General features: G+C 43.2%; 1 protein-coding gene across 4 annotated transcripts in view; it reads left to right on the top strand.

Moving 5' to 3' along the window:
* Positions 1-16919, top strand: part of Helz (helicase with zinc finger) — a 141152-nt gene extending 124233 nt beyond the window's left edge. For all 4 annotated transcript variants that reach the window (XM_075990298.1, XM_075990296.1, XM_075990299.1 and 1 more), the window contains 4 exons: positions 54-288; positions 1573-2089; positions 15252-15504; positions 16372-16919. In XM_075990298.1, coding sequence (XP_075846413.1) covers positions 54-288; positions 1573-2089; positions 15252-15504; positions 16372-16706 — 1340 coding nt within the window. In that variant the 3' untranslated portion in view covers positions 16707-16919. The remainder of the gene's footprint in view (positions 1-53; positions 289-1572; positions 2090-15251; positions 15505-16371) is intronic.
* The last annotated feature ends 3111 nt before the right edge of the window (positions 16920-20030 follow it).

The following is a 20030-nucleotide window of genomic DNA, read 5'->3' as shown; positions in this document are numbered from 1 at the left end:
CTTGGAGCCCCAAATGGACTAAACCAGCTTTTTCCACCTGCCTCTTTCTGCAGATCGAGTACATGGAAGTGTAGCTCTGGAGACACTGAGGCAGCAGCAGGCGCGGCTACAGCAGTGGAGTGAGCACCATGCCTATCTCAGCCAGGGCAGCATTCCGTACCCACACCATCCCCATTCTCACCTCCCGCATCTTCCCCAGCCACCCATTGGCCTGCACCAGCCACCAGTGAGGGCAGAGTGGAAACTGGCCAGCAGAGTTGACGATGAAGTGGAGACAACATTCTCGAGGTACTCCAGCAGCCCAGGGCCAGCCCTGAACGGGACCCAAGTTTTCTGCCCTTTAGTTTTCAATTGGAACACGGTCTCAAATAAATCCACTGTTGGCCTTGTTGGTGGATACTACAAAGTTTTCTCCATTGACTCTACAATATGGAGAATTAGACATTACTCTTGTACAAATCTGGGCCTAGTGATCTATGACTTTAGCTCCTTGACTTATGGTCTGTTATCAAAAGAAACAAACCATTCCTGGGACTGTGTATCTTGTTTTTTTTGCCTACTTAGTAAATAAAAGAATAATGAGGACAGAAGTAAATTTGTGGCTAAAACTTAAAGATTGCAAGTTTATTATTAACTTTTTATCTGACTTCCTGGAGCTTCGGCAGTCTGAGGATTCAGCGTATTTGTGGTCAGCATCATATGGCTGCTGTGTGCTGCCTCCTCATCCTCTCTGGAAAACCCTGTTACTGTGGCCCTTAAAGCTTCTTTCTTCTTATTTTTTTTTTTAGCATTTATTTCTATTTTTAAAATATACAACTTTTTTTAATTAATTGATTTTTTTGTTTCATGTGTATGAGTATTTTGCCTGTATGTATAGTGTGTGTACCGTGTGCATGCCTGGTGCCTGAGGAAGCCAGAGAGGGCCTTGAATCCTCTAGAACTGGAGATACCAGTGGCTGTGAGCCACCACACAGGTGCTGAGACCTGAACCTGGGTCCTCTATAAGAACACAAGTGTTCTTAACTGGTGGGCTGTCTCTTCAGCCTCTTAGTTATTTATTTTTATTGCCGGATGTATGGGTGTGTATGTGTGTGTACAGGAGTGTGTGTATGTGTGTGTACAGGAGTGTGTGTACAGGAGTGTGTGTATGTGTGTGTACAGGAGTGTGTGTATGTGTGTGTACAGGAGTGTGTGTATGGGTGTGTACATTTGTGTTTGTATGAATATGGGGGCCGGAGGGCAGCCTATGGGGAGTTGGTTCTTCTATCATGTGTCTTCCAGGGATTAGCTTGGATTGTCAGCTAATTGGTGGCCAGCATCTATACCTGCTGAGCTATCTCCCTGGCCTGTGGTAGCCTTCTATCACTTCCAGTTCTCATGTTGAGGCAAAGGTAAAAAACAGGGATTTGACATCTTTATTGAGCATCTCCAGTTTAGTATCTGCTGAGTATCAATACTTAGTTTGGGATTAATGACATCCCTAGTTAGATATTGTGATTTGGTATGAAATCACACATGTCTGACTCTGCTCTTCTTAATGCAATGGCGTTTCTCCCTCATATTTTCGTGTAGGTTTCAGGACTTACTCAGAGAGCTGTCTCATCGTGATCAAGGTGACACTCGAGAGCTAGCTGAAATGCCACCGCCTCAGTCAAGACTTCTGCAATACAGACAAGTTCAGACTAGAAGCCCACCAGCAGTCCCGTCTCCCCCTTCCAGCACAGACCGCAGTAGCCACTTTTCTAACTGTAACGACAACAGCAGAGACATTGAAGTAGCCAACAGCCCAGCATTCCCACAACGCCTCCCACCTCAGCTCTTCAGCTCCCCCTTTTCGCTGACATCTGAACACCTTGCTCCACCTCCCCTGAAATACCTGGCTCCTGAAGGAGCATGGAATTTTGCTAACTTGCAACAGAATCACTTAATAGGGCCGGGCTTTCCCTATGGCCTACCTCCATTGCCTCCCAGGCCACCACAGAACCCTTTTATACACATACAGAACCATCAACACGCTATTGGTCAAGAGCCATTTCACCCACTGTCATCTCGCACAGTATCTTCTTCTTCGCTCCCCAGCCTAGAAGAGGTAAATGCCTTTCAGTGGTCTTCTGTTTGGGATCAGCTGGCAGTGAACAAACACTGCTGCTATCTACCTATTTGATAAAAGGAGATCTTCTCAGATATGATATCTTTAAACAATAACTTTTTCTTGGAAAAAAATTAATGTTTATCTTTTTGTGCTGGTTCATATTTTGTGTGGTACTGATGAAACATGAAGCCTCTTGAAAGTAGTTTAAATTGCTTTTCTGCACGTCTGACCTCTGAGAACACTAGTATCTGAATTGTGTTCGCCTTTCCACTCTGGGGACATGGACCTTAGTGGCTTATCTTTTCATTAGGTTTATTTTGGTGACTAGTACTTGCTAAAGATGCCAGTTTTTCTAGTGAGTGGTCATTTCCAAGCACCAGTTCTCCCTCCTGCCATCCTGAGGTTTTAGTGGGATGTTATTCATGAAGCAGTGGGTACCCAGTCAGAGCAGTTTCCAAACATCACAGCATCTTGCCAGTTAGCCTAAGTCTGGCTGCTGAGTAAGCATCTGGAGATAAACTCGGCTTTCACGGCAGGACTCTTGCATCGAGGTCAGCAGCAGTTGATGGCACGAAGCCTGTAGTGATTCCAGGAAAAAGACTTTCAAAATGGGGTTGGAGAGATGGCTCAGCAGTTAAGTATTCTAGGTGCTCCTCTTCCAGAGGACCCTGGATCAGTTCCCAACACCCACATGGTGACTCAGTTGTAACTCCAGTTCCATGGAATCCTATGCTTCTTTCGGATTCTGTGGCTACATGTAGGCAAAACATGTACACGCAAAAACAAAAGCATAACAAATTTCCAAAATTGTGTAATGTGTAGCTTATCATTGTCTAGCTCTTCCCAGTGAGCTCACAGTGACTAAGGAGAAAACTCTGTAAAGGGAGTGACTGTTAGTTATCATATCTTTTTAAAACAGGATAAATGGAGTTCTGTTTGTTTGAGATAAGGTCCTCTTGTCCTCTTATGCACTTAGATTACAGGCATGTACCGCCATACCTGGTGTGCAGTTGTGAAACATGATTAAAACGTCTTTCTTTGAGACAGGGTCTCGCTGCGACCTCAAGCCATCCTTGAGCCAATATCATCCTACTTTGTGTCTGGGATTGTAGGCGTGAAGTACCACACCTAAATAACACAGATCTTTGGATATAGTCTTCCCGAGTCGTGAGACCTCAAAGCAAATTATAGTTGTGTGAGTATGATGAGGCCTGTTCTGCTTCCTCTGGCACCTGGGCAGGGCTTATTTCCAGGGCTGCCACAGAGCTGAAGAACACCTTTGCAAGACCACAGAACTGATAATTTTATAAAATGCTGAGGCTTTCTTGACTGGATGTTCTCGTGGAAACTGCTAGTTTTTAGTTTCCTAGCCCAAAGACTTGTTTGCCGCATTTGACAGTGTTGTTGTCATCTCTATGGAAAAGAAGACTTTGGCACCAGGGTGTGCTCCTGGCACCGTTGGTGGGACTGTGTCCCTCTTCTCACAAGGCTTCACTGTTTATAATTTGATTAGTAACACTTCCTACTGAATCACCTACTTGAATCACTGATCTTTTTAAGTGGTCCTTGATTTTGGAATTTAAGTTCTTTGTACACTGTCGCTTTCAGTGTTTGGTATTTTTGTGTCACTGCAAGTGTTATAAATACGTGCCTTCAGTTGTCAGTGAGTTCTTTCGCTTTGCAAAAACACTTGGTCATCTTGCTTCTGACACTAGGTTCGTGAGTGATGACTAACTTGCAGCAATTGAAGAAATTCTTTGACAAGGAAAATATTATTTTTACCACATTGTAGATTTTGACATTTTCAACGCATTAGGGTAAGTTCTGTGCGTTCAGAATTATTTTGCATGAATCATCTCACACAGTGAATGGCATATGTTCTCACTGTTTATTTCCAACCTTTTAAAATGATTTCTTTAACAATACAAAGAAAGTTACTTTCTTCCCCACTGTGGATTCTTTTATTGCCAGAAACGTGGCAGAGTCATCTGATGGGATGAAAACACTCACGGGTTAGTCTAACAGTTACTTTGAATGGAGAGAATTTTTTCCTTCAAATTTTGTTTGACTAGGTTTTTTGTTTTTTGTTTTTGTTTTTTTTTTGTTGTTGTTGTTTTTTTCGAGACAGGGTTTCTCTGTAGCTTTTGGAGCCTGTCCTGGAACTAGCTCTTCTAGACCAGGCTGGCCTCGAACTCTCAGAGATCCGCCTGCCTCTGCCTCCCGAGTGCTGGGATTAAAGGCGTGCGCCACCACCGCCCGGCTAGGTTTTTGGTTTTATACTTACCTTTTAGACCAGATTTTGCTATGTAGTTCAAGCTGGCCTTAAACTGTGGTCATCCTGCTGCCTCCGCCTCCTTAGTGCTGAGATTACAAGCATGTACCACAAATACTCAGCTATAATTTTTATTTTATTTGTAAAAATGAAATGCATGGCCAATATAAAATACACAAAAGCCAGAAAAACACCTAATTTCACTAAATAAAAATAGCTACCATAGCATTATATTTGGCTTTTTTCCTGGTGGCCTTAGATTAGAATATGTGGTGGGTTAACCTAGGGGAATTGATTGACTGTCATGGAAACTGGAAACTGCTGTGCCCCGCATCGTATTGTGCCTTCCACTACCCCATCCAGTCGCCTTTCCCCAAGGTCAGGGCACTCTGAATGGGACCCTGGTCTTACAGCCCTTTGCAGTTCTGAGAGTAATTCTCATTGCATAACTAAGACTGAACTTCACTGGTTTTCCTTCTTTACTCCAAATTCAGTGGAAGCTGTGGGTGGCCTTTGGCTCTGTAGATGAGGCTGGGCCACACAAGGGGCTGTCTTTTCCAGGGGCAGGCCCTGACCATTCTTAGCTGGCAATAGATGAATGAATTCCACCAATTTGACTTCAAATACTAGTGCATGTTTGAGATCATGGTTTAATTTCCCTCCAGATATTTAGCTAAATGTCTTCATACTGTCACTAGCTTGTGGTATTATCACTAACTAGAAGTAGCTTCCCTGTTAAATGACAGATTCTTTATATAGCATTGTATTCTGCTCCAGTGTCAGCTGGCAACAGAATGCAATCAACAGAAATTCATTCTTAGCTTTGGGGCCTCTGAGGACTCTATTTCTGGTGATTTTGGCTCGATTAAGAGTTTTTCAAGACTGAGAGATGACTCAGTAATTAAGAGTATTTACTGTTCTTGCAAAAGACCAGGGTTTGGTTCCCAGTACCCACACTGTTGTTCACAACAGCCTGTATCTCCAGCTCCTGGGGATCTGATATTCTCCTCTGGCCTCTGCAGGCTCATGTATGCTCGTGGTTCACATTTATTCATGTAGACTTGCACACATACACAAAACTTAAAAAAATTTGAAGGCTGAATTTGTGTGAAAATGCTCATTTTGCATGGTAACTGTATGACCTCAAACCTGAGAAAGAAGCCATTCTTCAGCATATTCTGTATTGAAATCACTTTCTGATCTTTGTGCTCATTTTCTCCTCCAGCTTCTCTGTTCTGTTCCAGATGATGCTCTTAACTTAAATGAGGTTCAGTGTTATAAACTAACATGCAATCTTAAGGGGTAGAGTGAAGCCCATGTGCTGTCTTGTTTGTCGTCTTTATCTAGGAAGGAGGCCATTCTGTGGTTTTCCTACTAGTAAAAGTTGAAAATAGCTTTGTCATCTCTTTCTCTTCCTTACATACCTTTAAAACCCCCTTTAGATTTCTATTTGAATTATACTAAGCATAGAGCTTAAATTAAAGGGATTTTATCCCTGGAGATTTTTCCAGTTTCCTCTTAGGAAATGGTATTCTCTCCCTCTCTCTACTCACTCCCCTAAGATTTTGTGTGTTTCTCTTTAAAAATTCTGTAGTGTCTTCATTTCTGGTTCCCTTGGGATAAGGTTGTTCTGTTTTATGCTCTGTTCAGTGTTGTGAATGCAAGCTTCTTGCATCAACGCTTTCAGGCATTCCATCTTAAAAGATAGCTCCTCATTCTCCTTAAGTGGCTGTAGATTTGTCAAGATAAAAACTTCCATTTAGCACGGAGTTTGTGGTGCTGAGGCTGGCACAAGGCACAGCTCCCATATCAGATGTGCTTTACTCGGAAATAGTCCGATTAAAGAAATAAATGGAGAAAATGAAAGATTCTTTTCAAATTGTCACTGTTCCAATCAGAATTGGTTTCTGAAATTGCACATTTTTGTCTGCAGTGATGATGTTATCATAAAAGCCTCATTAGAGATTAGGTCCCGGCTGGGGGTGTGACTGGTGGTTGAGTTCTTGCTTAGCATGCAGAAGACTAAGGGCCGGCTTCTCTGGTTGGGGGAGTGAGGCTGTGGCGAAGAGGGCAATGCTCCTGGGCTGCTCATTCTGATCAGCTCTGTCAGTCAGCGTTAGAGATGGCCTCTGCCTCTGCAGTGGCTCTGCCTTGGAATATTTCTTGTCCTAGCTTTTGAACAATTTCCTTACTTTCATTTTTCTCTCTACCACCTGTATTTTTTGCATTATTTAGTTTGGATTTTACTACGTTCTCCAGCCACCTTGTTCCTTGGAGCCAAATATTATAATGGAGGAGTCTCATATTGACAAAGCATTGATAGGTTTCACCTCTTCTCATTGATAGCTTGTGATTTGTGTTGTGTAACCAACTGGAAACTCTGCTGTCTTTTTGGCTTAGTAAATAATGTGTATAGCAAACCTCCTAATCTAAGTATTAGTGATCAACGATTGATAAGATAGACCTCCATTCATTGCCTGAATCAAAGCTAATCACTGAGATGAGATGTTGAGCTTTAATTAAAGCTCCTGGCACTGTAGGTAATGTGACTTGGAATTCCCACTAGAGCACTTAGCTTTTCCTTGGTGATTAACTTTGGTAGCATAATTATAAATATAGGACTTTAATTAATATGCTAACCATTCCCCCAGTTATTTATTTATACACATCCATATTTAAGGATTTGCTAACTTAAACATTATAGATATGTTTTAGAGTAGCAAGCAAATTAAAAATTTTATTTAAATTGACAATAGCAATTTTTACACAAACTTAGTAATCATTTTTACTTAGAGTCCATATATTAAATTGTACTTGAAATGTTAGCATTACATTCTGATATTTAGAAAGAAATACTAGCAGCAAAAATTAAAAATAGTGATCATATGTTTCATATATAATGATATCATAGTTCAACATGTATCAACATGGAACTTTTTTTTTTTTTTTGAGACAGGGTTTCTCTGTGTAGCTTTGAAGCTGGTCCTGGAAGTAGCTCGATAGACCAGGCTGGCCTGCCTCTGCCTCCTGAGTGCTGGGTTTAAAGGCAACATCGAACATTTTAAAAAAGATTTATTGATTTTTGTTTTATGTTTGTGAGTGGTTGCCTGTGTGTATGTATGTGCATCATATCTATGCTTGGTGCCTAAGGAAGCCAGAAGAAAGTGCCGGTTCCCTGGAACTGGAGTTGTAGATGCTTGTGAGCCACCCTGTGGATGCTGGGAATTAAACCATGGTCCTCTGGAAGAGCAACAAGTACTCTTAACCAGTGAGCCATCTCTCTATCCCCAAAAGTCATTTATTTTAACTCCTTTTTTATTATCATCATTACTGAGTTACTGGGAATTGCGTCTAGATTCTCATGCATACTAGACAAAACACTGCCCCTCTAAGCTATATCCGCAGCCCTGTTTGTTTTCATTTTAAGAGAGGGTCTTACTAAGTTATACAGGCTGTTGTTGAACTTGCTGTCTATAGCCAGGTAGGGCTTGAACTTTCCATCCTCCTGCCTTAGCCTCTTGAAGAACTGGGATTACAGGTCTGTGTCAACAGGCCTACTTTCTTTAATTTTTTTAAATCACATGTAAGTTATTTATTTCTGTATGGGGAGGGTTCAGAGAGGGAGGGAGAGAGTTTTGGCCTGGAGGACAGCCTGCTGGAGTCATCCTCTGTGGGTTCTGTTATCAAACTCAGGCTATCAGGCTTGGCAGCAAGCACCTTTACTTTCTGAGCCATCTCACCAACCAACTCCTGGCAACGTGTGTGTGTGTGTGTGTGGTTTATTTATTTTTATTGCTTTATAAATAATATTCAAAATTTCCACTTCCTCCCCTCCCATTTCCCTCCCGTTCCCCCATTCACCCTCCTCCTCTCTCCCTTCAGTCCTAAAGAGAGGGCAGGGTACCCCTGCCCTGTGGGAAGTCCAAGGCCCTCCTCCCTCCTTCCAGGCTTAGGAAGGTATGCATCCAAATAGACTAGGATCCCAAAAAGCCAGTACATGCAGCAGAGACAAATCCCAGTGCCATTGTCATTGGCTTCTCTGCCGTCCCCAATTGTCAGCCACATTCAGAGGGTCCAGTTTGATCACATGCTCGTTCAGTCCCATGGGCAACTTATTTTTAAAGGCACCTGAGGCACCAAGCTGCTTACGAGCTCCTGTTAATGAAGTTGAGATGCATGCCTGACAGGAACATGGAGGAAACAAGGAACGACTACAGCAAATGTTCTTGGGGCAAAGAATTACATTTTCAGTCAACTAAAAATTTCCCCTTTTGTGGGGAGGGGAGGAGCAATTCTCCCATTCTGGAAATCCATTTCATTCTAGCTGCTAAGTTTTTGAATATTCAGATGGCCCCAAATCTCAGAAATTCACAATAAGCAATGAATTTCTCAGTGCTAAGGAGTGAGCAAGCCTTCTCTGACACTCTTTTTATAAAGCTGGTGTCTTAATTGTGGTCATTTTGGTCCTTCAGAGAGAAAGCACATTGTTCTAAGTTGTAGGGTAAACCCCTCTATAAACTGTATCCTATTCAGTCTGGCTTTGCTTGTAAGAGGCATCCTGATGCCTGACCGTCCACTTTGAAGAAGAGTGAGCAGTCAGGTGAAGTTGAGGCAGCCCAGAAGGCCTCCGTGGTGCAGACTTCTCTTAGCTGGAGCATTGTCTTGTTATGATCTGCTCTTTGGGGGTAGGAAAGCACAGCTGGCCAATTCACAAGTGACCTTTCCTGAGAGGTGCTTTCCTTAGGTGGCCCCAAGCTGACGAACACTCTGTCAGAGAGTCACGACCATTTCACTGCCGTGTCTGTTTGCTTTTCTTTTTCTTTACCTTTTTGTTTTTTGAGGGGGGAGGGGGTTTCTGAAACAGGGTTTTTCTGGTGTAGCCCCGGCTGTCCTGGAACTCGCTCTTGTAGACCAGGCTGGCCTCAAACTCACAAGAGACCGCCTGCCTCTGCCTTCTGCTTGCTGGGATTAAAGGCGTGCGCCACCACCGCAGAGCCATTGCATTTCTTATAAGAAGACACAATATAAGCATAGTATGGCTTTAGAAACCGAGGTAAAATTTTGCCTTTATTATTACTGAATTTTATGAAATTAATATGACACTAGAGTTGCTTTTAAAATTCTCTAATAAATCTTTTTAAATGATACTGTACAAACAGTGAAGAAGGCCATAGCTGTTCTGGTGACTGATAGTGGTGGCTTGTGCTGTGGGGTGTATTGGGAAGGACGGATACAGGATCTACTTGTCGGTGAAGTCTGAGGACTGCCTGGTGGCCTAGCTGTGGGTCAGACCAAACCGGGATTAGAGTGGGCGCCCGGAGCCCAGCTCAGCATATTTCTGCTGCCTCACAGCCACTTCAGGGCAGGCATTGCCTTCCTACAGGTCATGGGAATGTACCTCCCAGATCACAGAAAGTCCCTGGGCAGTTTTATGCCCTCAGCCATGTGACATCATCTCATCCTTTGGTAATCTTCAGCCAGCTCTTTCCCTGTCTTTCCTTCCGAAGATGAAGATGCCGGGCGTCCAGGTTCTTTAGTTCTCATTCTTTCTTGGTCATATTTCAGTATTCTTACGAGGTTTCCTGTGTTGGCGAATTGCTCCTTTTTTTTTTTTTAAGCCTGTTTGTATCATTGCTTTTTACATTGGAATTTTTCGACTAGAGAGGCTCAGTGACACAAAGCTTGCCCATCACTAAGCGAAAAAAAAACATCAAGCAATTATTCTGGATTACCTTTGTTTTTGTTCTACAATTATAATACCATGTTCGTGAAAACCATTAGAGTTTGTTATTTTGTTTTGCTTTATATCTACAATAAAACCAAGGCTATATTTGAAAAGAACTTTTAGGTTTTTCGCATTGCCTGTCACAGTGCCAATTCTTTCTTTCTGATTTTTCTTTTTTGATGTCTTTGTACCAAACTGCAGGCGCATGGCTTTAAGCATACAGTGCTAACCTTAGGGAATTTAAGCCGTTAGTAGGACATGAGAGCGTTTCATAGTTGGAAGTTTCTTCGAGTGATGGGAAAATGAAAAGATACGTTTAAATAAATATCAAATATGATGTTATAAGAGTTTTCATGACACAGGAAAATATCTCTGACTCTTAAAAAGATTTATTTTTTATTTTATGTGTATTAGTGTTTTGCTTGCACATATATAAGTGTGCGTGCCTGGTGCCCAGAGAGGCCAGAGGAGGCTGCCAGAGCCTTGCAGCTGGGTTATGGATGTTTATTAGCTACCATGTGGGTGTCAGTCTTTTGCAAAGCATTAAGTGCTCTTAACCCCCGAGTCATTTCCTCAGTCTCTATCTGTGACATGTGAACAAGAAATTATCAAGCAGAATGTAATACAATTTTGTTTTCAGTGAATATTTATATTCATATGCGTGTGGAAGGAGACGCAGGCGGTGTTTAGTTTCCCCACTTTGGTGATGGTAACTTGGCTGCTGAGATGAGGGTCAGGTATCAATCTGACCTGTCAAGTGTAGTTCCCAACTTTCCTGACCTAGTAGATGCTGATGGCTATTTCTTTTAGTCTTTTGTTTTATTAGAATGACAAATAGTATTTTTAAAAAAATTTAAATTTTTTTGTATTATTTTTGTTATATGAAGGAGGAGTTTCATCATTGCATATTAGATACTAAAATATAGTCTATATGGAAAAGGCAACTAAATAATTTATGTCCTTTATTCATTTTTTTAGGGTAATAAATCAGTGTATTAGCAGGATTTAAGGATGGTGTTGAGGCTTTCTCTTTCTGTTTTCACTTTGAATATCATTCTGAATCAAGCATCGTTATGTATTTGAATTGTCAGCACATTGTAGCTACACTTTTTGATATCTCATTCTGTATCTGGATGCTAATCTTTTAAGAATCCCATTCTGGTTCCTTTTTCCCAGATGTCTGTGTATAATGCAGATCAGTGGCTATTGTGTGTTAGAGTAAGAATGTGGTGCGCCTGAGTTCGTGCATTGCTGTCACAGCAGCATCAGAGGGGATGTATAATGCCTTAAGTAGAAAGAAGAAATTCTAAAGGAAGAGCAAGATAAACTCCAGGAAATGAGAATGATGAAGACAGATTTCAGGACGGCTAATAACTACAGAAAACAATAGACAAGAAAGAGTCCACAAAACTCACAGTTGGTTCTTTGTAAAGGGAAAGATAGCATTTAGTGAGACCAGGAAGAGTCTAACTTTCTTCCGCATAACCCCCTCTTTCTCTCTCACTAGCCATGCTAAACCTGCATACCTTGGGTGTGCCGCTGGGTAGTGTGGAAACTCTTGCTTTGAATTTTGCAAATCTGTGAGTTGAAGGTCCTGAGGTCTGGGAACTCCTGAGGCTGTTGAGGGTCACAGTGAGAAGCTGTACCTCATCTCCCAAATGCTGGTACCCTGAAGTCTTTTCTGGAATCCCTCGGAAGCATTGTTGATTCCCTTGAAATGATGATGTTCCAGTGCTCACACTCACACCCTGGTGTCCGCCCTAGTGCAGACAGGTTGAGAGGTAGGGTCATAGACATTGGAGGGATTACAGAAAATGGACTTTAGCCTTCAGCAACCCTTAAGATTGAGGGAGCCTAGGCAGTTTGGATGCTCACCTTACTAAACCTGGATGGAGGTGGGCGGTGCTTGGACTTCCCACAGGTCAGGGAACCCTGATTGCTCTTCGAGCAGATGAGGGAGGGTGACTTGATCGGGGGAGGGGGAGGGAAATGGGAGGCGGTGGCGGGGAGGAGGCAGAAATCCTTAATAAATAAATAAATAAAATTAAAAAAAAACTGTCAAAAAAAAAAGATTGAGGTTCAGAGTCTCAGGGAGAATTGAAGTAGAATAGAAAGACAGGAAAAATTATGAGGCCATGAAGGGAAAGAGTCCTTCATGCCAACTGCAAATCGTGGACTCCCTAGGCTAAAGGCTACTGTAGGTGTCCTGCTCCAGGAGCAGGCACAAAGCCCAGGCTGTTTCCTCCCATTGGAAAACAAGCAGAGACCCACACCTTCAGCCGAGTTTATTCTTCTGAGTGCCCCCCCTTTAATCCTCATGCTTCAGTCTGTATTAGAATATTTTTAGCTCCCCCACCACCAAAAAATGATTGACAAGAGGAAAAAAAGAGAAGACACTGGCTGCTGATACCAGGAACAAAAGGAACTATGTCACTATCATGTAGGTGTCTTTGCAAGAAAGTAGGAAAGTTGCACACAGTTTTCAAGAGTGTAGGTGAGGGGCTGGAGAGATGGCTCAGCGGTTAAGAGCATTGCCCGCTCTTCCAAAGGTTCTGAGTTCAATTCCCAGCAACCACATGGTGGCTTACAACCATCTGTAATGAGGTCTGGTGCCCTCTTCTGGCCTGCAGACATACACACAGACAGAATATTGTATACATAATAAATAAATAAATATTAAAAAAAAAAGAATGTAGGTGAGATGGGCCACATCCCTGAAGTCCACACACTTTCAAAAACCTGGCAGCAATGCAGAAATGTCATAGGCATGGACATCTAGCTGTTGAAGACTAGAATTTATGGTTAAAACGCTTCAAGAGAGAGCTCTCTTGGACAAGAATTGTTTCACTACTGAATTTCTCCAAATATGTAAAGAAGAAGATTTACCAATTATAATCATTGCCAGAGAATGGAAGGGAAAATTTGTCAGTTAATTGCATAAAGCCACCATTACTGTTTCCAAAGCAGGACAGAGACAGTACAAAGATGAAAACTATAGGCTTATTTCTATGGCAAGAATCTAGCTATCCTCAACAGAACAGCAAATTCAGCCAGGCACGAAGAAGAGAACAATACACCATGACCCCGTGCAGCTTATCTGGCTGGTGCAGTATTTGAAAGTAAATCAGTGTGTAACCTACCATGTTAACAGTCTGGGAAAAAGATCACATGATCATCTCAATAGATATCTCCCCTTCTGAAAACAAAAACAACCCACCATCCTCCTTACTCCCAACCCACACACAGTCACACAAAGTAGAAAGAAACTTGCACCTGCTGCAAGGGGTCTGTACACGTCCCGCAGCTACCAGTGTGGTTAATGGGAAGACTCTGCATTAGAGAGAGGTTAGGAGATTAAGTCACAGTGGTACACACCTCAGTCCCAGCTGCTGGCATGCTGAGGGTCGCTTGAGCGTAGGTGGTCAAGACAAGCCTGGGCTACGTGGAGAGACTTGTCTCCAAAAGAAAGATGGGAAAGCAAAGGGGGGTGTGGAGATTGATGAGCAATGAAAAGAACAAAAGAGGGAAGGGAAAAAGAAAAGAGAAAAGGTAGCAGGGTAGAGTGCTTGTTGGATGTTGCAGTCAGTGGCTTAAACAAAGAAATAAAAGTTAAGAATTGAGACCAAAGGAATGAAATGGCCCTATCCTTATTTGGTGTATAAGCCATTTTCATTTGCTGTCTGTTACTTCGCCCATAGCCATCTAACCTTTGAGGAACAAGTCTGATGAAGATAGCCTTCCACGTGTTCACCTTCGTGTATGCGATAGCTGAACCTATAGACCTTGTTTATTTTTCTTTCATTGTATTTATGTAATTTTCTGATAGATTCCTGTGTCTCCCCATGGTCTATACTGTTGGTCTAGGTGCCTGTTAAAGACAGGGCTTATGAAGTGACTGTGTGCAGTGTTCTGTGTCACTGGGCTCTTACGGTCTGCTCTCTTTGAGCCCCTGGCTGACATTAGTGCATTAGCATTCACATATAAAGGCTGGAGAGTGTGGTCCGTGCAGACAGCAGCAGGGCGGAATTCCCAGGATGACAATTAAAAGACACTCCATCTTCATTTCAAGAGCTAATTGTCTTCCTTACAAAAATGACTGCACAAACCATTTGATCAGTCACTCAAGGGTTGTCTGGCCTGGAGAATGAGCACTTCCGAGGGGTTGGCTTTCCTGGCTAGCACCTTTTAAGGACTGTAAAACAGGATAAAACAGTTGGCTCTTCGTAGGCACCAGGGGCCACCCTGAACACCCTCCATTTCTAGCTTATTTTCTACAGTCCCAAGAGGAAGTGGGTGCTGGAGGGCTCAATAGATATCTCCCCTTCTGAAAACAAAATCCATTATGTAGATGAATTTCCTAGGAGGGTCGACCAGTTGCCCAAGGTGACACTTGTAGGTCTAAGGCAAGACCTGAAACCGAGTCCTGCTGGCTAGGCTCTAGACAGGTTGTTCTGTACTGTCTGTCATTGCAGCTGATACCCAGTACCTACCACAGTCAGGCCAGAAGGAACTGGAGAGCCCCAGCTGTCACTACGTCTTGAAATGGTGGTCAAATAGCCCTTTGTCAGGAAGCCAAGAGAGTTTGGCTTGCATACTTTTCGGAAATTTAGAGAGGAGGAGATACATAAGCTAATTGGGTTTTAAACCTGTGAAAAGACTATTGTGGAGAAAATAACGAGTGTTCCGTATCAGCTGATTAACTGGGAGACAGACGGTGAAGTCAGTAAGGAGTGCTTATGCTAGAGGAGACGGATCTTGCTGGCAGGGCCGAGCAGAGCAACTGAGCAGAAGCTGGGATGCCCAGTGGCTCTGGCCCAGCTTCGTGGGTCGGCCGACTTGGGACTCCTATTCATACCCAAGCTCTGCTGTTCTCTGGAATAGCTATTCCAGAGAATGGCTTTATATGTGGCTTTATAACTAAAGACAGCTGGGCACAGGACCACATAGGGAGGGACCGTCCAAAGATGAGTTTCAGGCCCAGGTTTCCTGACACCAGGTTGGAGTACCTGCTGCATTTTAAAGGGGAGAAGCTGAAGAGGAGAGGGCCCTATACCACGGAAGAGAATTTCCTTGAGAATCTGTCCTGCTCTGTGAGGATCCAAAAGTGTTACGGGAGTGGGAGGAGGTGCTCAGACTCACCACGCATCCTTTTCTTTGTGTAGTATGAGCCCAGAGGACCTGGTCGGCCCTTGTACCAAAGAAGAATTTCATCTAGCTCAGCCCAGCCTTGTGCGGAAGAGGCAAGTGCTCCCCAAGGCAGTCTGGCTCAGGGCAAAGAACTGCAGGACCACAGCCGCCCGCCTGCTTTCAGCTTCCCAGCCCCTGAGTCCTGGGCTAACACCACCTCGTCTACCCCCTACCAGAACATTCCGTGCAATGGACCCAGCAGGACTGCTCAGCCCAGAGAGTTGATAGGTAAGAGGAATGGGTGAGTTTCTAGAAAGCCTATTTTGATTCCTCAGTGCCTCAATATTTATGGGCCTCTTTCTTGTCAGTCCTGACCACGTGAAATTGCTCAAAAGCCACTGTGTGCTTGCAAGGGTGCATGGGTGCTCTCTCTCTATCTCCCCTCCCCTTCTTTCTCTCTTTCTGTCGAACACACACACACTAGTGTTATGTAAGTTGTAAAAGATTGGAAACAAAGCTGTGTGTTGATGGACTACACCACTGCCTGGGAAGACAGGTTGAAATGCGATGTTTCCACGTTTTCCCCTCTCATCATTCCATGTCACTTAGAATGTAAGAGCTAGGTATATTGGTGCACACCTGCACCCCAGCACCAAGCAGGCCAAGGAGGAAGATCAAGAGTTCAAAGGCTAAGCTACATACTGAGATCTCATTTGGAAAACTAAAACATTTCTAGAAATGGGAGTGTCTGTAGCGGGTAGACCCGGTGCCCCTGAACCAGGTTTGCTGCTGCTACAAGTGTGTTCTGGTTCACAGTAGCCCAACTTCCCAGGCAGATGAGTGTTTATTTGTCAGCACACCTTCCGGCCTCTGTTGACATTGGTTTCTGTGTTGTAGACCAGGCTGGCCTCGAACTCACAGAGATCCGCCTGCCTCTGCCTCCCGAGTGCTGGGATTAAAGGCGTGCGCCACCACCGCCCGGCCTTTCTCAGTGATTCTTAAGGAGAGGGGCATAAAGTGTGGTTTTACATCCTATGGCTGAAGCTATGTGTGCTTGAGCTAAACTGCCCTTGCTTTCTCGAAGACCGAGGAACCCGTGCGCAGGCTGCGCTCCTGCGCCCCTGGTTAAACCCTGTTACTGTTCTCTGTTTCTAGCGCCACCCAAGACTGTCAAACCTGTTGAGGATCAGCTGAAGCCTGACAGTGCAGAGGTGTCCAGTTCCTTCAACTACACGGTGCTGCAGCACCTCGGCCAGTTCCCACCCCTCATGCCCAACAAACAGATCGCAGAGTCGGCCAACAGCAGCAGCCAGCAGAGCCCGGCAGGGAGCAAGCCCGCCATGTCCTATGCCAGTGCTCTGCGGGCCCCGCCCAAGCCCAGGCCACCACCCGAGCAGGCCAAGAAGGGCAGTGACCCGCTGTCCCTGTTCCAGGAGCTCAGCCTGGGCAGCAGCCCGGGCAGCAACGGCTTCTACTCCTACTTCAAGTGACCGCGCTCTCAGAGTGTTCAGTTCCTATTTGTTAGTAGAGTTGAGGTGGCAGGCTCCTCTGTGTGCAGCCCTCTGCCCAACGTTGACCGCGCTCTCAGACCCTTGCTGCTAGACCTGCGCCTAAGTTTAAAAGTATATCCCATTATTTTGCATTTTTGATGTGAGTCAGAACTTTGACAGCTTTTATGTAGAATAAAAATATTTTTAAATTTGTGTATTGTTACATATGTTTGCATCAAGCTAGCAGCTAAGAGGTTAATTGTGCAACTATAAAAAAAAAAGAAAAAAGTTTGTCTAAAATGTATTTAAAAAGAAAAAAATGTTAAGTAGCATTTACATTTATTTGATAATATTACCATACGCTGGGTTTCTGTACCAGAAATGGCCAGTTGATGTACAAATGGATGTTATTTTTGCTTAAATTCATTTAAAATTTTTTTTAAATAAAGGGGCAGCATCTTCTAAATACTTTATCAGTTTTTTTTTTTGTGACAGGATGCTGCATTCTAAAACTTTCAGAGTTTTAGACTATCTGTGACATGCTGTTCTCTCCATCAGCGTAGGGTAGAGGTCAAGGCCTTCTTTACCCATGTATTCTATATGCCGCTGGGTTTTGAAATGTGAAAAAAAAAAAAGAAAGAAATAAAGCAAAAGAAAAAAAACCCACAAAAAAATTAAAAAAAAAAAACCAAAAACCCAAAACCTAGTGGCATAACTTAGTTTTGGTCTGGTTTGGTTTTTTGAGAAGCAACACTTTTAGTTTGTTTTTAATGTTAATTTGATAGTTTTTTTTTTTAAACAAATCATGAAGCTGAAAAATTTTTAGGATTGTTGGTGCTTAGTAGACTTGATAACTATTTTAAAACTGCGTGAATTTAGTGAGACAAAACCTTCTTTCTCATTCTGCATGTGTAATGTTTGTAGCCTGGCCTCTCCTCCAGGGCAGAAAGGACTGTGCCGACTAAAGGTTTGGCTTTCTTTTCCTCCAGTGAAAATCTTGGTACCTTCTTTGATGTTTACATTAAGATATGACATTACACATGGTAAGTCTAAGATATTTCTAGTTGTTCTGTTTGAGAAAGATCATTAAAGGAAAAAGAAAGTTTGTCAAAAAATCGATCAAATCTGGGGCATGTTTCATATCTTTTGATTCTTCTGAAGTTCCCCCTTGAACTCATTAACAGCTGTCAGCAGTAGTCCCCAGCCTGACAGTTGTTTCGGGTGACGTTGAGAGGGAGGAAGAAGTTTCTGTCCTTCCCATGTGTTCTTTAATGCATTTGAAGTAATGAATGTCATTGTTTCTGACCCAGTAGCTCTAATTTTGTATTTCTGAGATATCTTGAGACTACAATATATATATAATTTTCTTTTTAAATTAAGATGAGCCCAGGGGATATTTCAGAAGAGCCCAACCTTCCTGGTGATCATTCAAGCATAGTTTTCTGGAAGGTTATTTTGATAGAACATTTTAAACTGGGTTGAAAGTGGCAAGGGGAAGGTAGAATTACATCTGTATGACTAGGAGTTAGTCTACGGCAGCCATCTCCAGCCTCCTGGAACTCCCAGTGTGGGATAAAAGGCGGCCTTGGATAAGGACTAGCCAACTCCAGGATCAATGACGGCCACCTCTCTAATTTAGTTCCCTCTCTGTGCTCGGGACTGAGCCATTGCTACCTGGCTTCCTGTCTCAGACTGAGCACTCCTTTGAGGTGGCAGATGTGGACCTACAAACTGGAGATATGTTCATGGATATTACACATCACAGCAGGGAAGTGGAGTTAGTGAGCCAGGGTACCACGCTCTGTGCATGATGTGACATCCCCATGTATTTTGGGTGTGTTTTAGGCTAAACAAGACAGCTTTTGCCACAGGACTGGTTTTCTAACTCTGTGCCCAAACAAGAAGTAGGACTCCCCCATGATGAGGCTGTCCGTCCCATTGTGACAGCCCCTGCCCGCACACATGCAGGCCCACAGGACAGCAGCACATGCTGGCTGGGCAAGTGCTCAGAGCCATTTTGCTAATTCAGATGGAACTATGCTGTCAACTCCCGGTTCACCTCTCGTCAGCGGAATATTGCCTAGTTTTCTTTTCTCATACTTGAACCTTTAAAAAAATATCAGTTTTTAAATTATTTATATTTAGCTAAAGTCACCTATGCTGTGCCCTATCATCTTATAGAGAAACACTGATGGTGGGATGCCTGGATGAGGAACCCATCAGGTTGCAGTGACATTCTCCAAGTGGTTATTTCTAAGAAATGACACTAGCTACTCCCTAGGTGACTGTCTGAGTGTTCCCATCTCTTCCTTTTTCTGCAGCAGGTAGAGGATTTGTTTCTGTGTTTTCATGTTCTGCATACAGTGCGTTTTTGAACCCAGCTCCCTCCTGTCTTCCTGTCTGGACTCAAAGGAGCCTATCACTTAAGCCCAGCATCTTGTAACAGTCTTCAGCAGTCTTCCCAGAACCATTGTGAGTTCTCACTGCTGCTCTTCGCTGTTACTTGGGTATTTTGGCAGGGTTAGTTAGTGTCATGATATAGCTTATTTCACTCATTAGATTCAACTTTAGAGCTCAGATGGAACATACATACATACGTGTGTGTGTGTTGTGTATATATATATATGTTTGTTTACATACATAAGCACACCTTTTTTTTTTTTTTAAAGAAAACTTGATAGCTCTGTGATGCTCTTTTCTTTTGGGTGGATTTCTTCTGAGGTCATTTTATGATTTCTTTCATTTCTTTGTTTTTTTTTTTTATCAGTAGAGTTTCGTTGTCCTTGCCAGTACTGTTTTTACAGTACACCACAACTTGAGATATTTCTTTTCCCTCCTCCCTCCTTTCCTCCCTCCCTCCGTCCATCCCTCCTTTCCTTCATCTTTTTCTTTCTTTCTCTTTTAGGTGATAATTCATGCTAAGTTTGGTCCCCCTTTCCCTCTTGATCTAAAAATGGATTCCTGTTGAATCTGACCAGCCTCATTCCTGTATCATGGATATTTTCTGGTGTGTTTTCTTCAAAGAAGCCCATTCTAGCTCTGCCATTGCTGCCATTGCTAATCATAACATCTTGTCTTGATCAGTCCGTGGTTAATTACTGACCATTCAGACTAACGACCTCAGTCTTCCTGGCCTCACACAGACATGCTTTCTGTGTGGGCTGCCTTGCGTGCGGAACGCATCCAACTGCCTGGTGCGGGTTATTTTTGTATCGTTTCATTCTAATCAAGATTCTAGGATGAGTTCAGGTTTGGTCTGAGCGTCAACTGATCTTTTCTGTTCAGAGAACTGCAGGGTAAGTACGTTAAGCAGAAATCTTGTGG

Source organism: Microtus pennsylvanicus, chromosome 11 (genome assembly GCF_037038515.1).
Source record: "Microtus pennsylvanicus isolate mMicPen1 chromosome 11, mMicPen1.hap1, whole genome shotgun sequence".
Classification (NCBI taxonomy): Eukaryota; Metazoa; Chordata; class Mammalia; order Rodentia; family Cricetidae; genus Microtus; species Microtus pennsylvanicus.
Note: the sequence above shows the minus strand (reverse complement) of the source record. Positions and strands in the feature narration are given on the sequence as shown.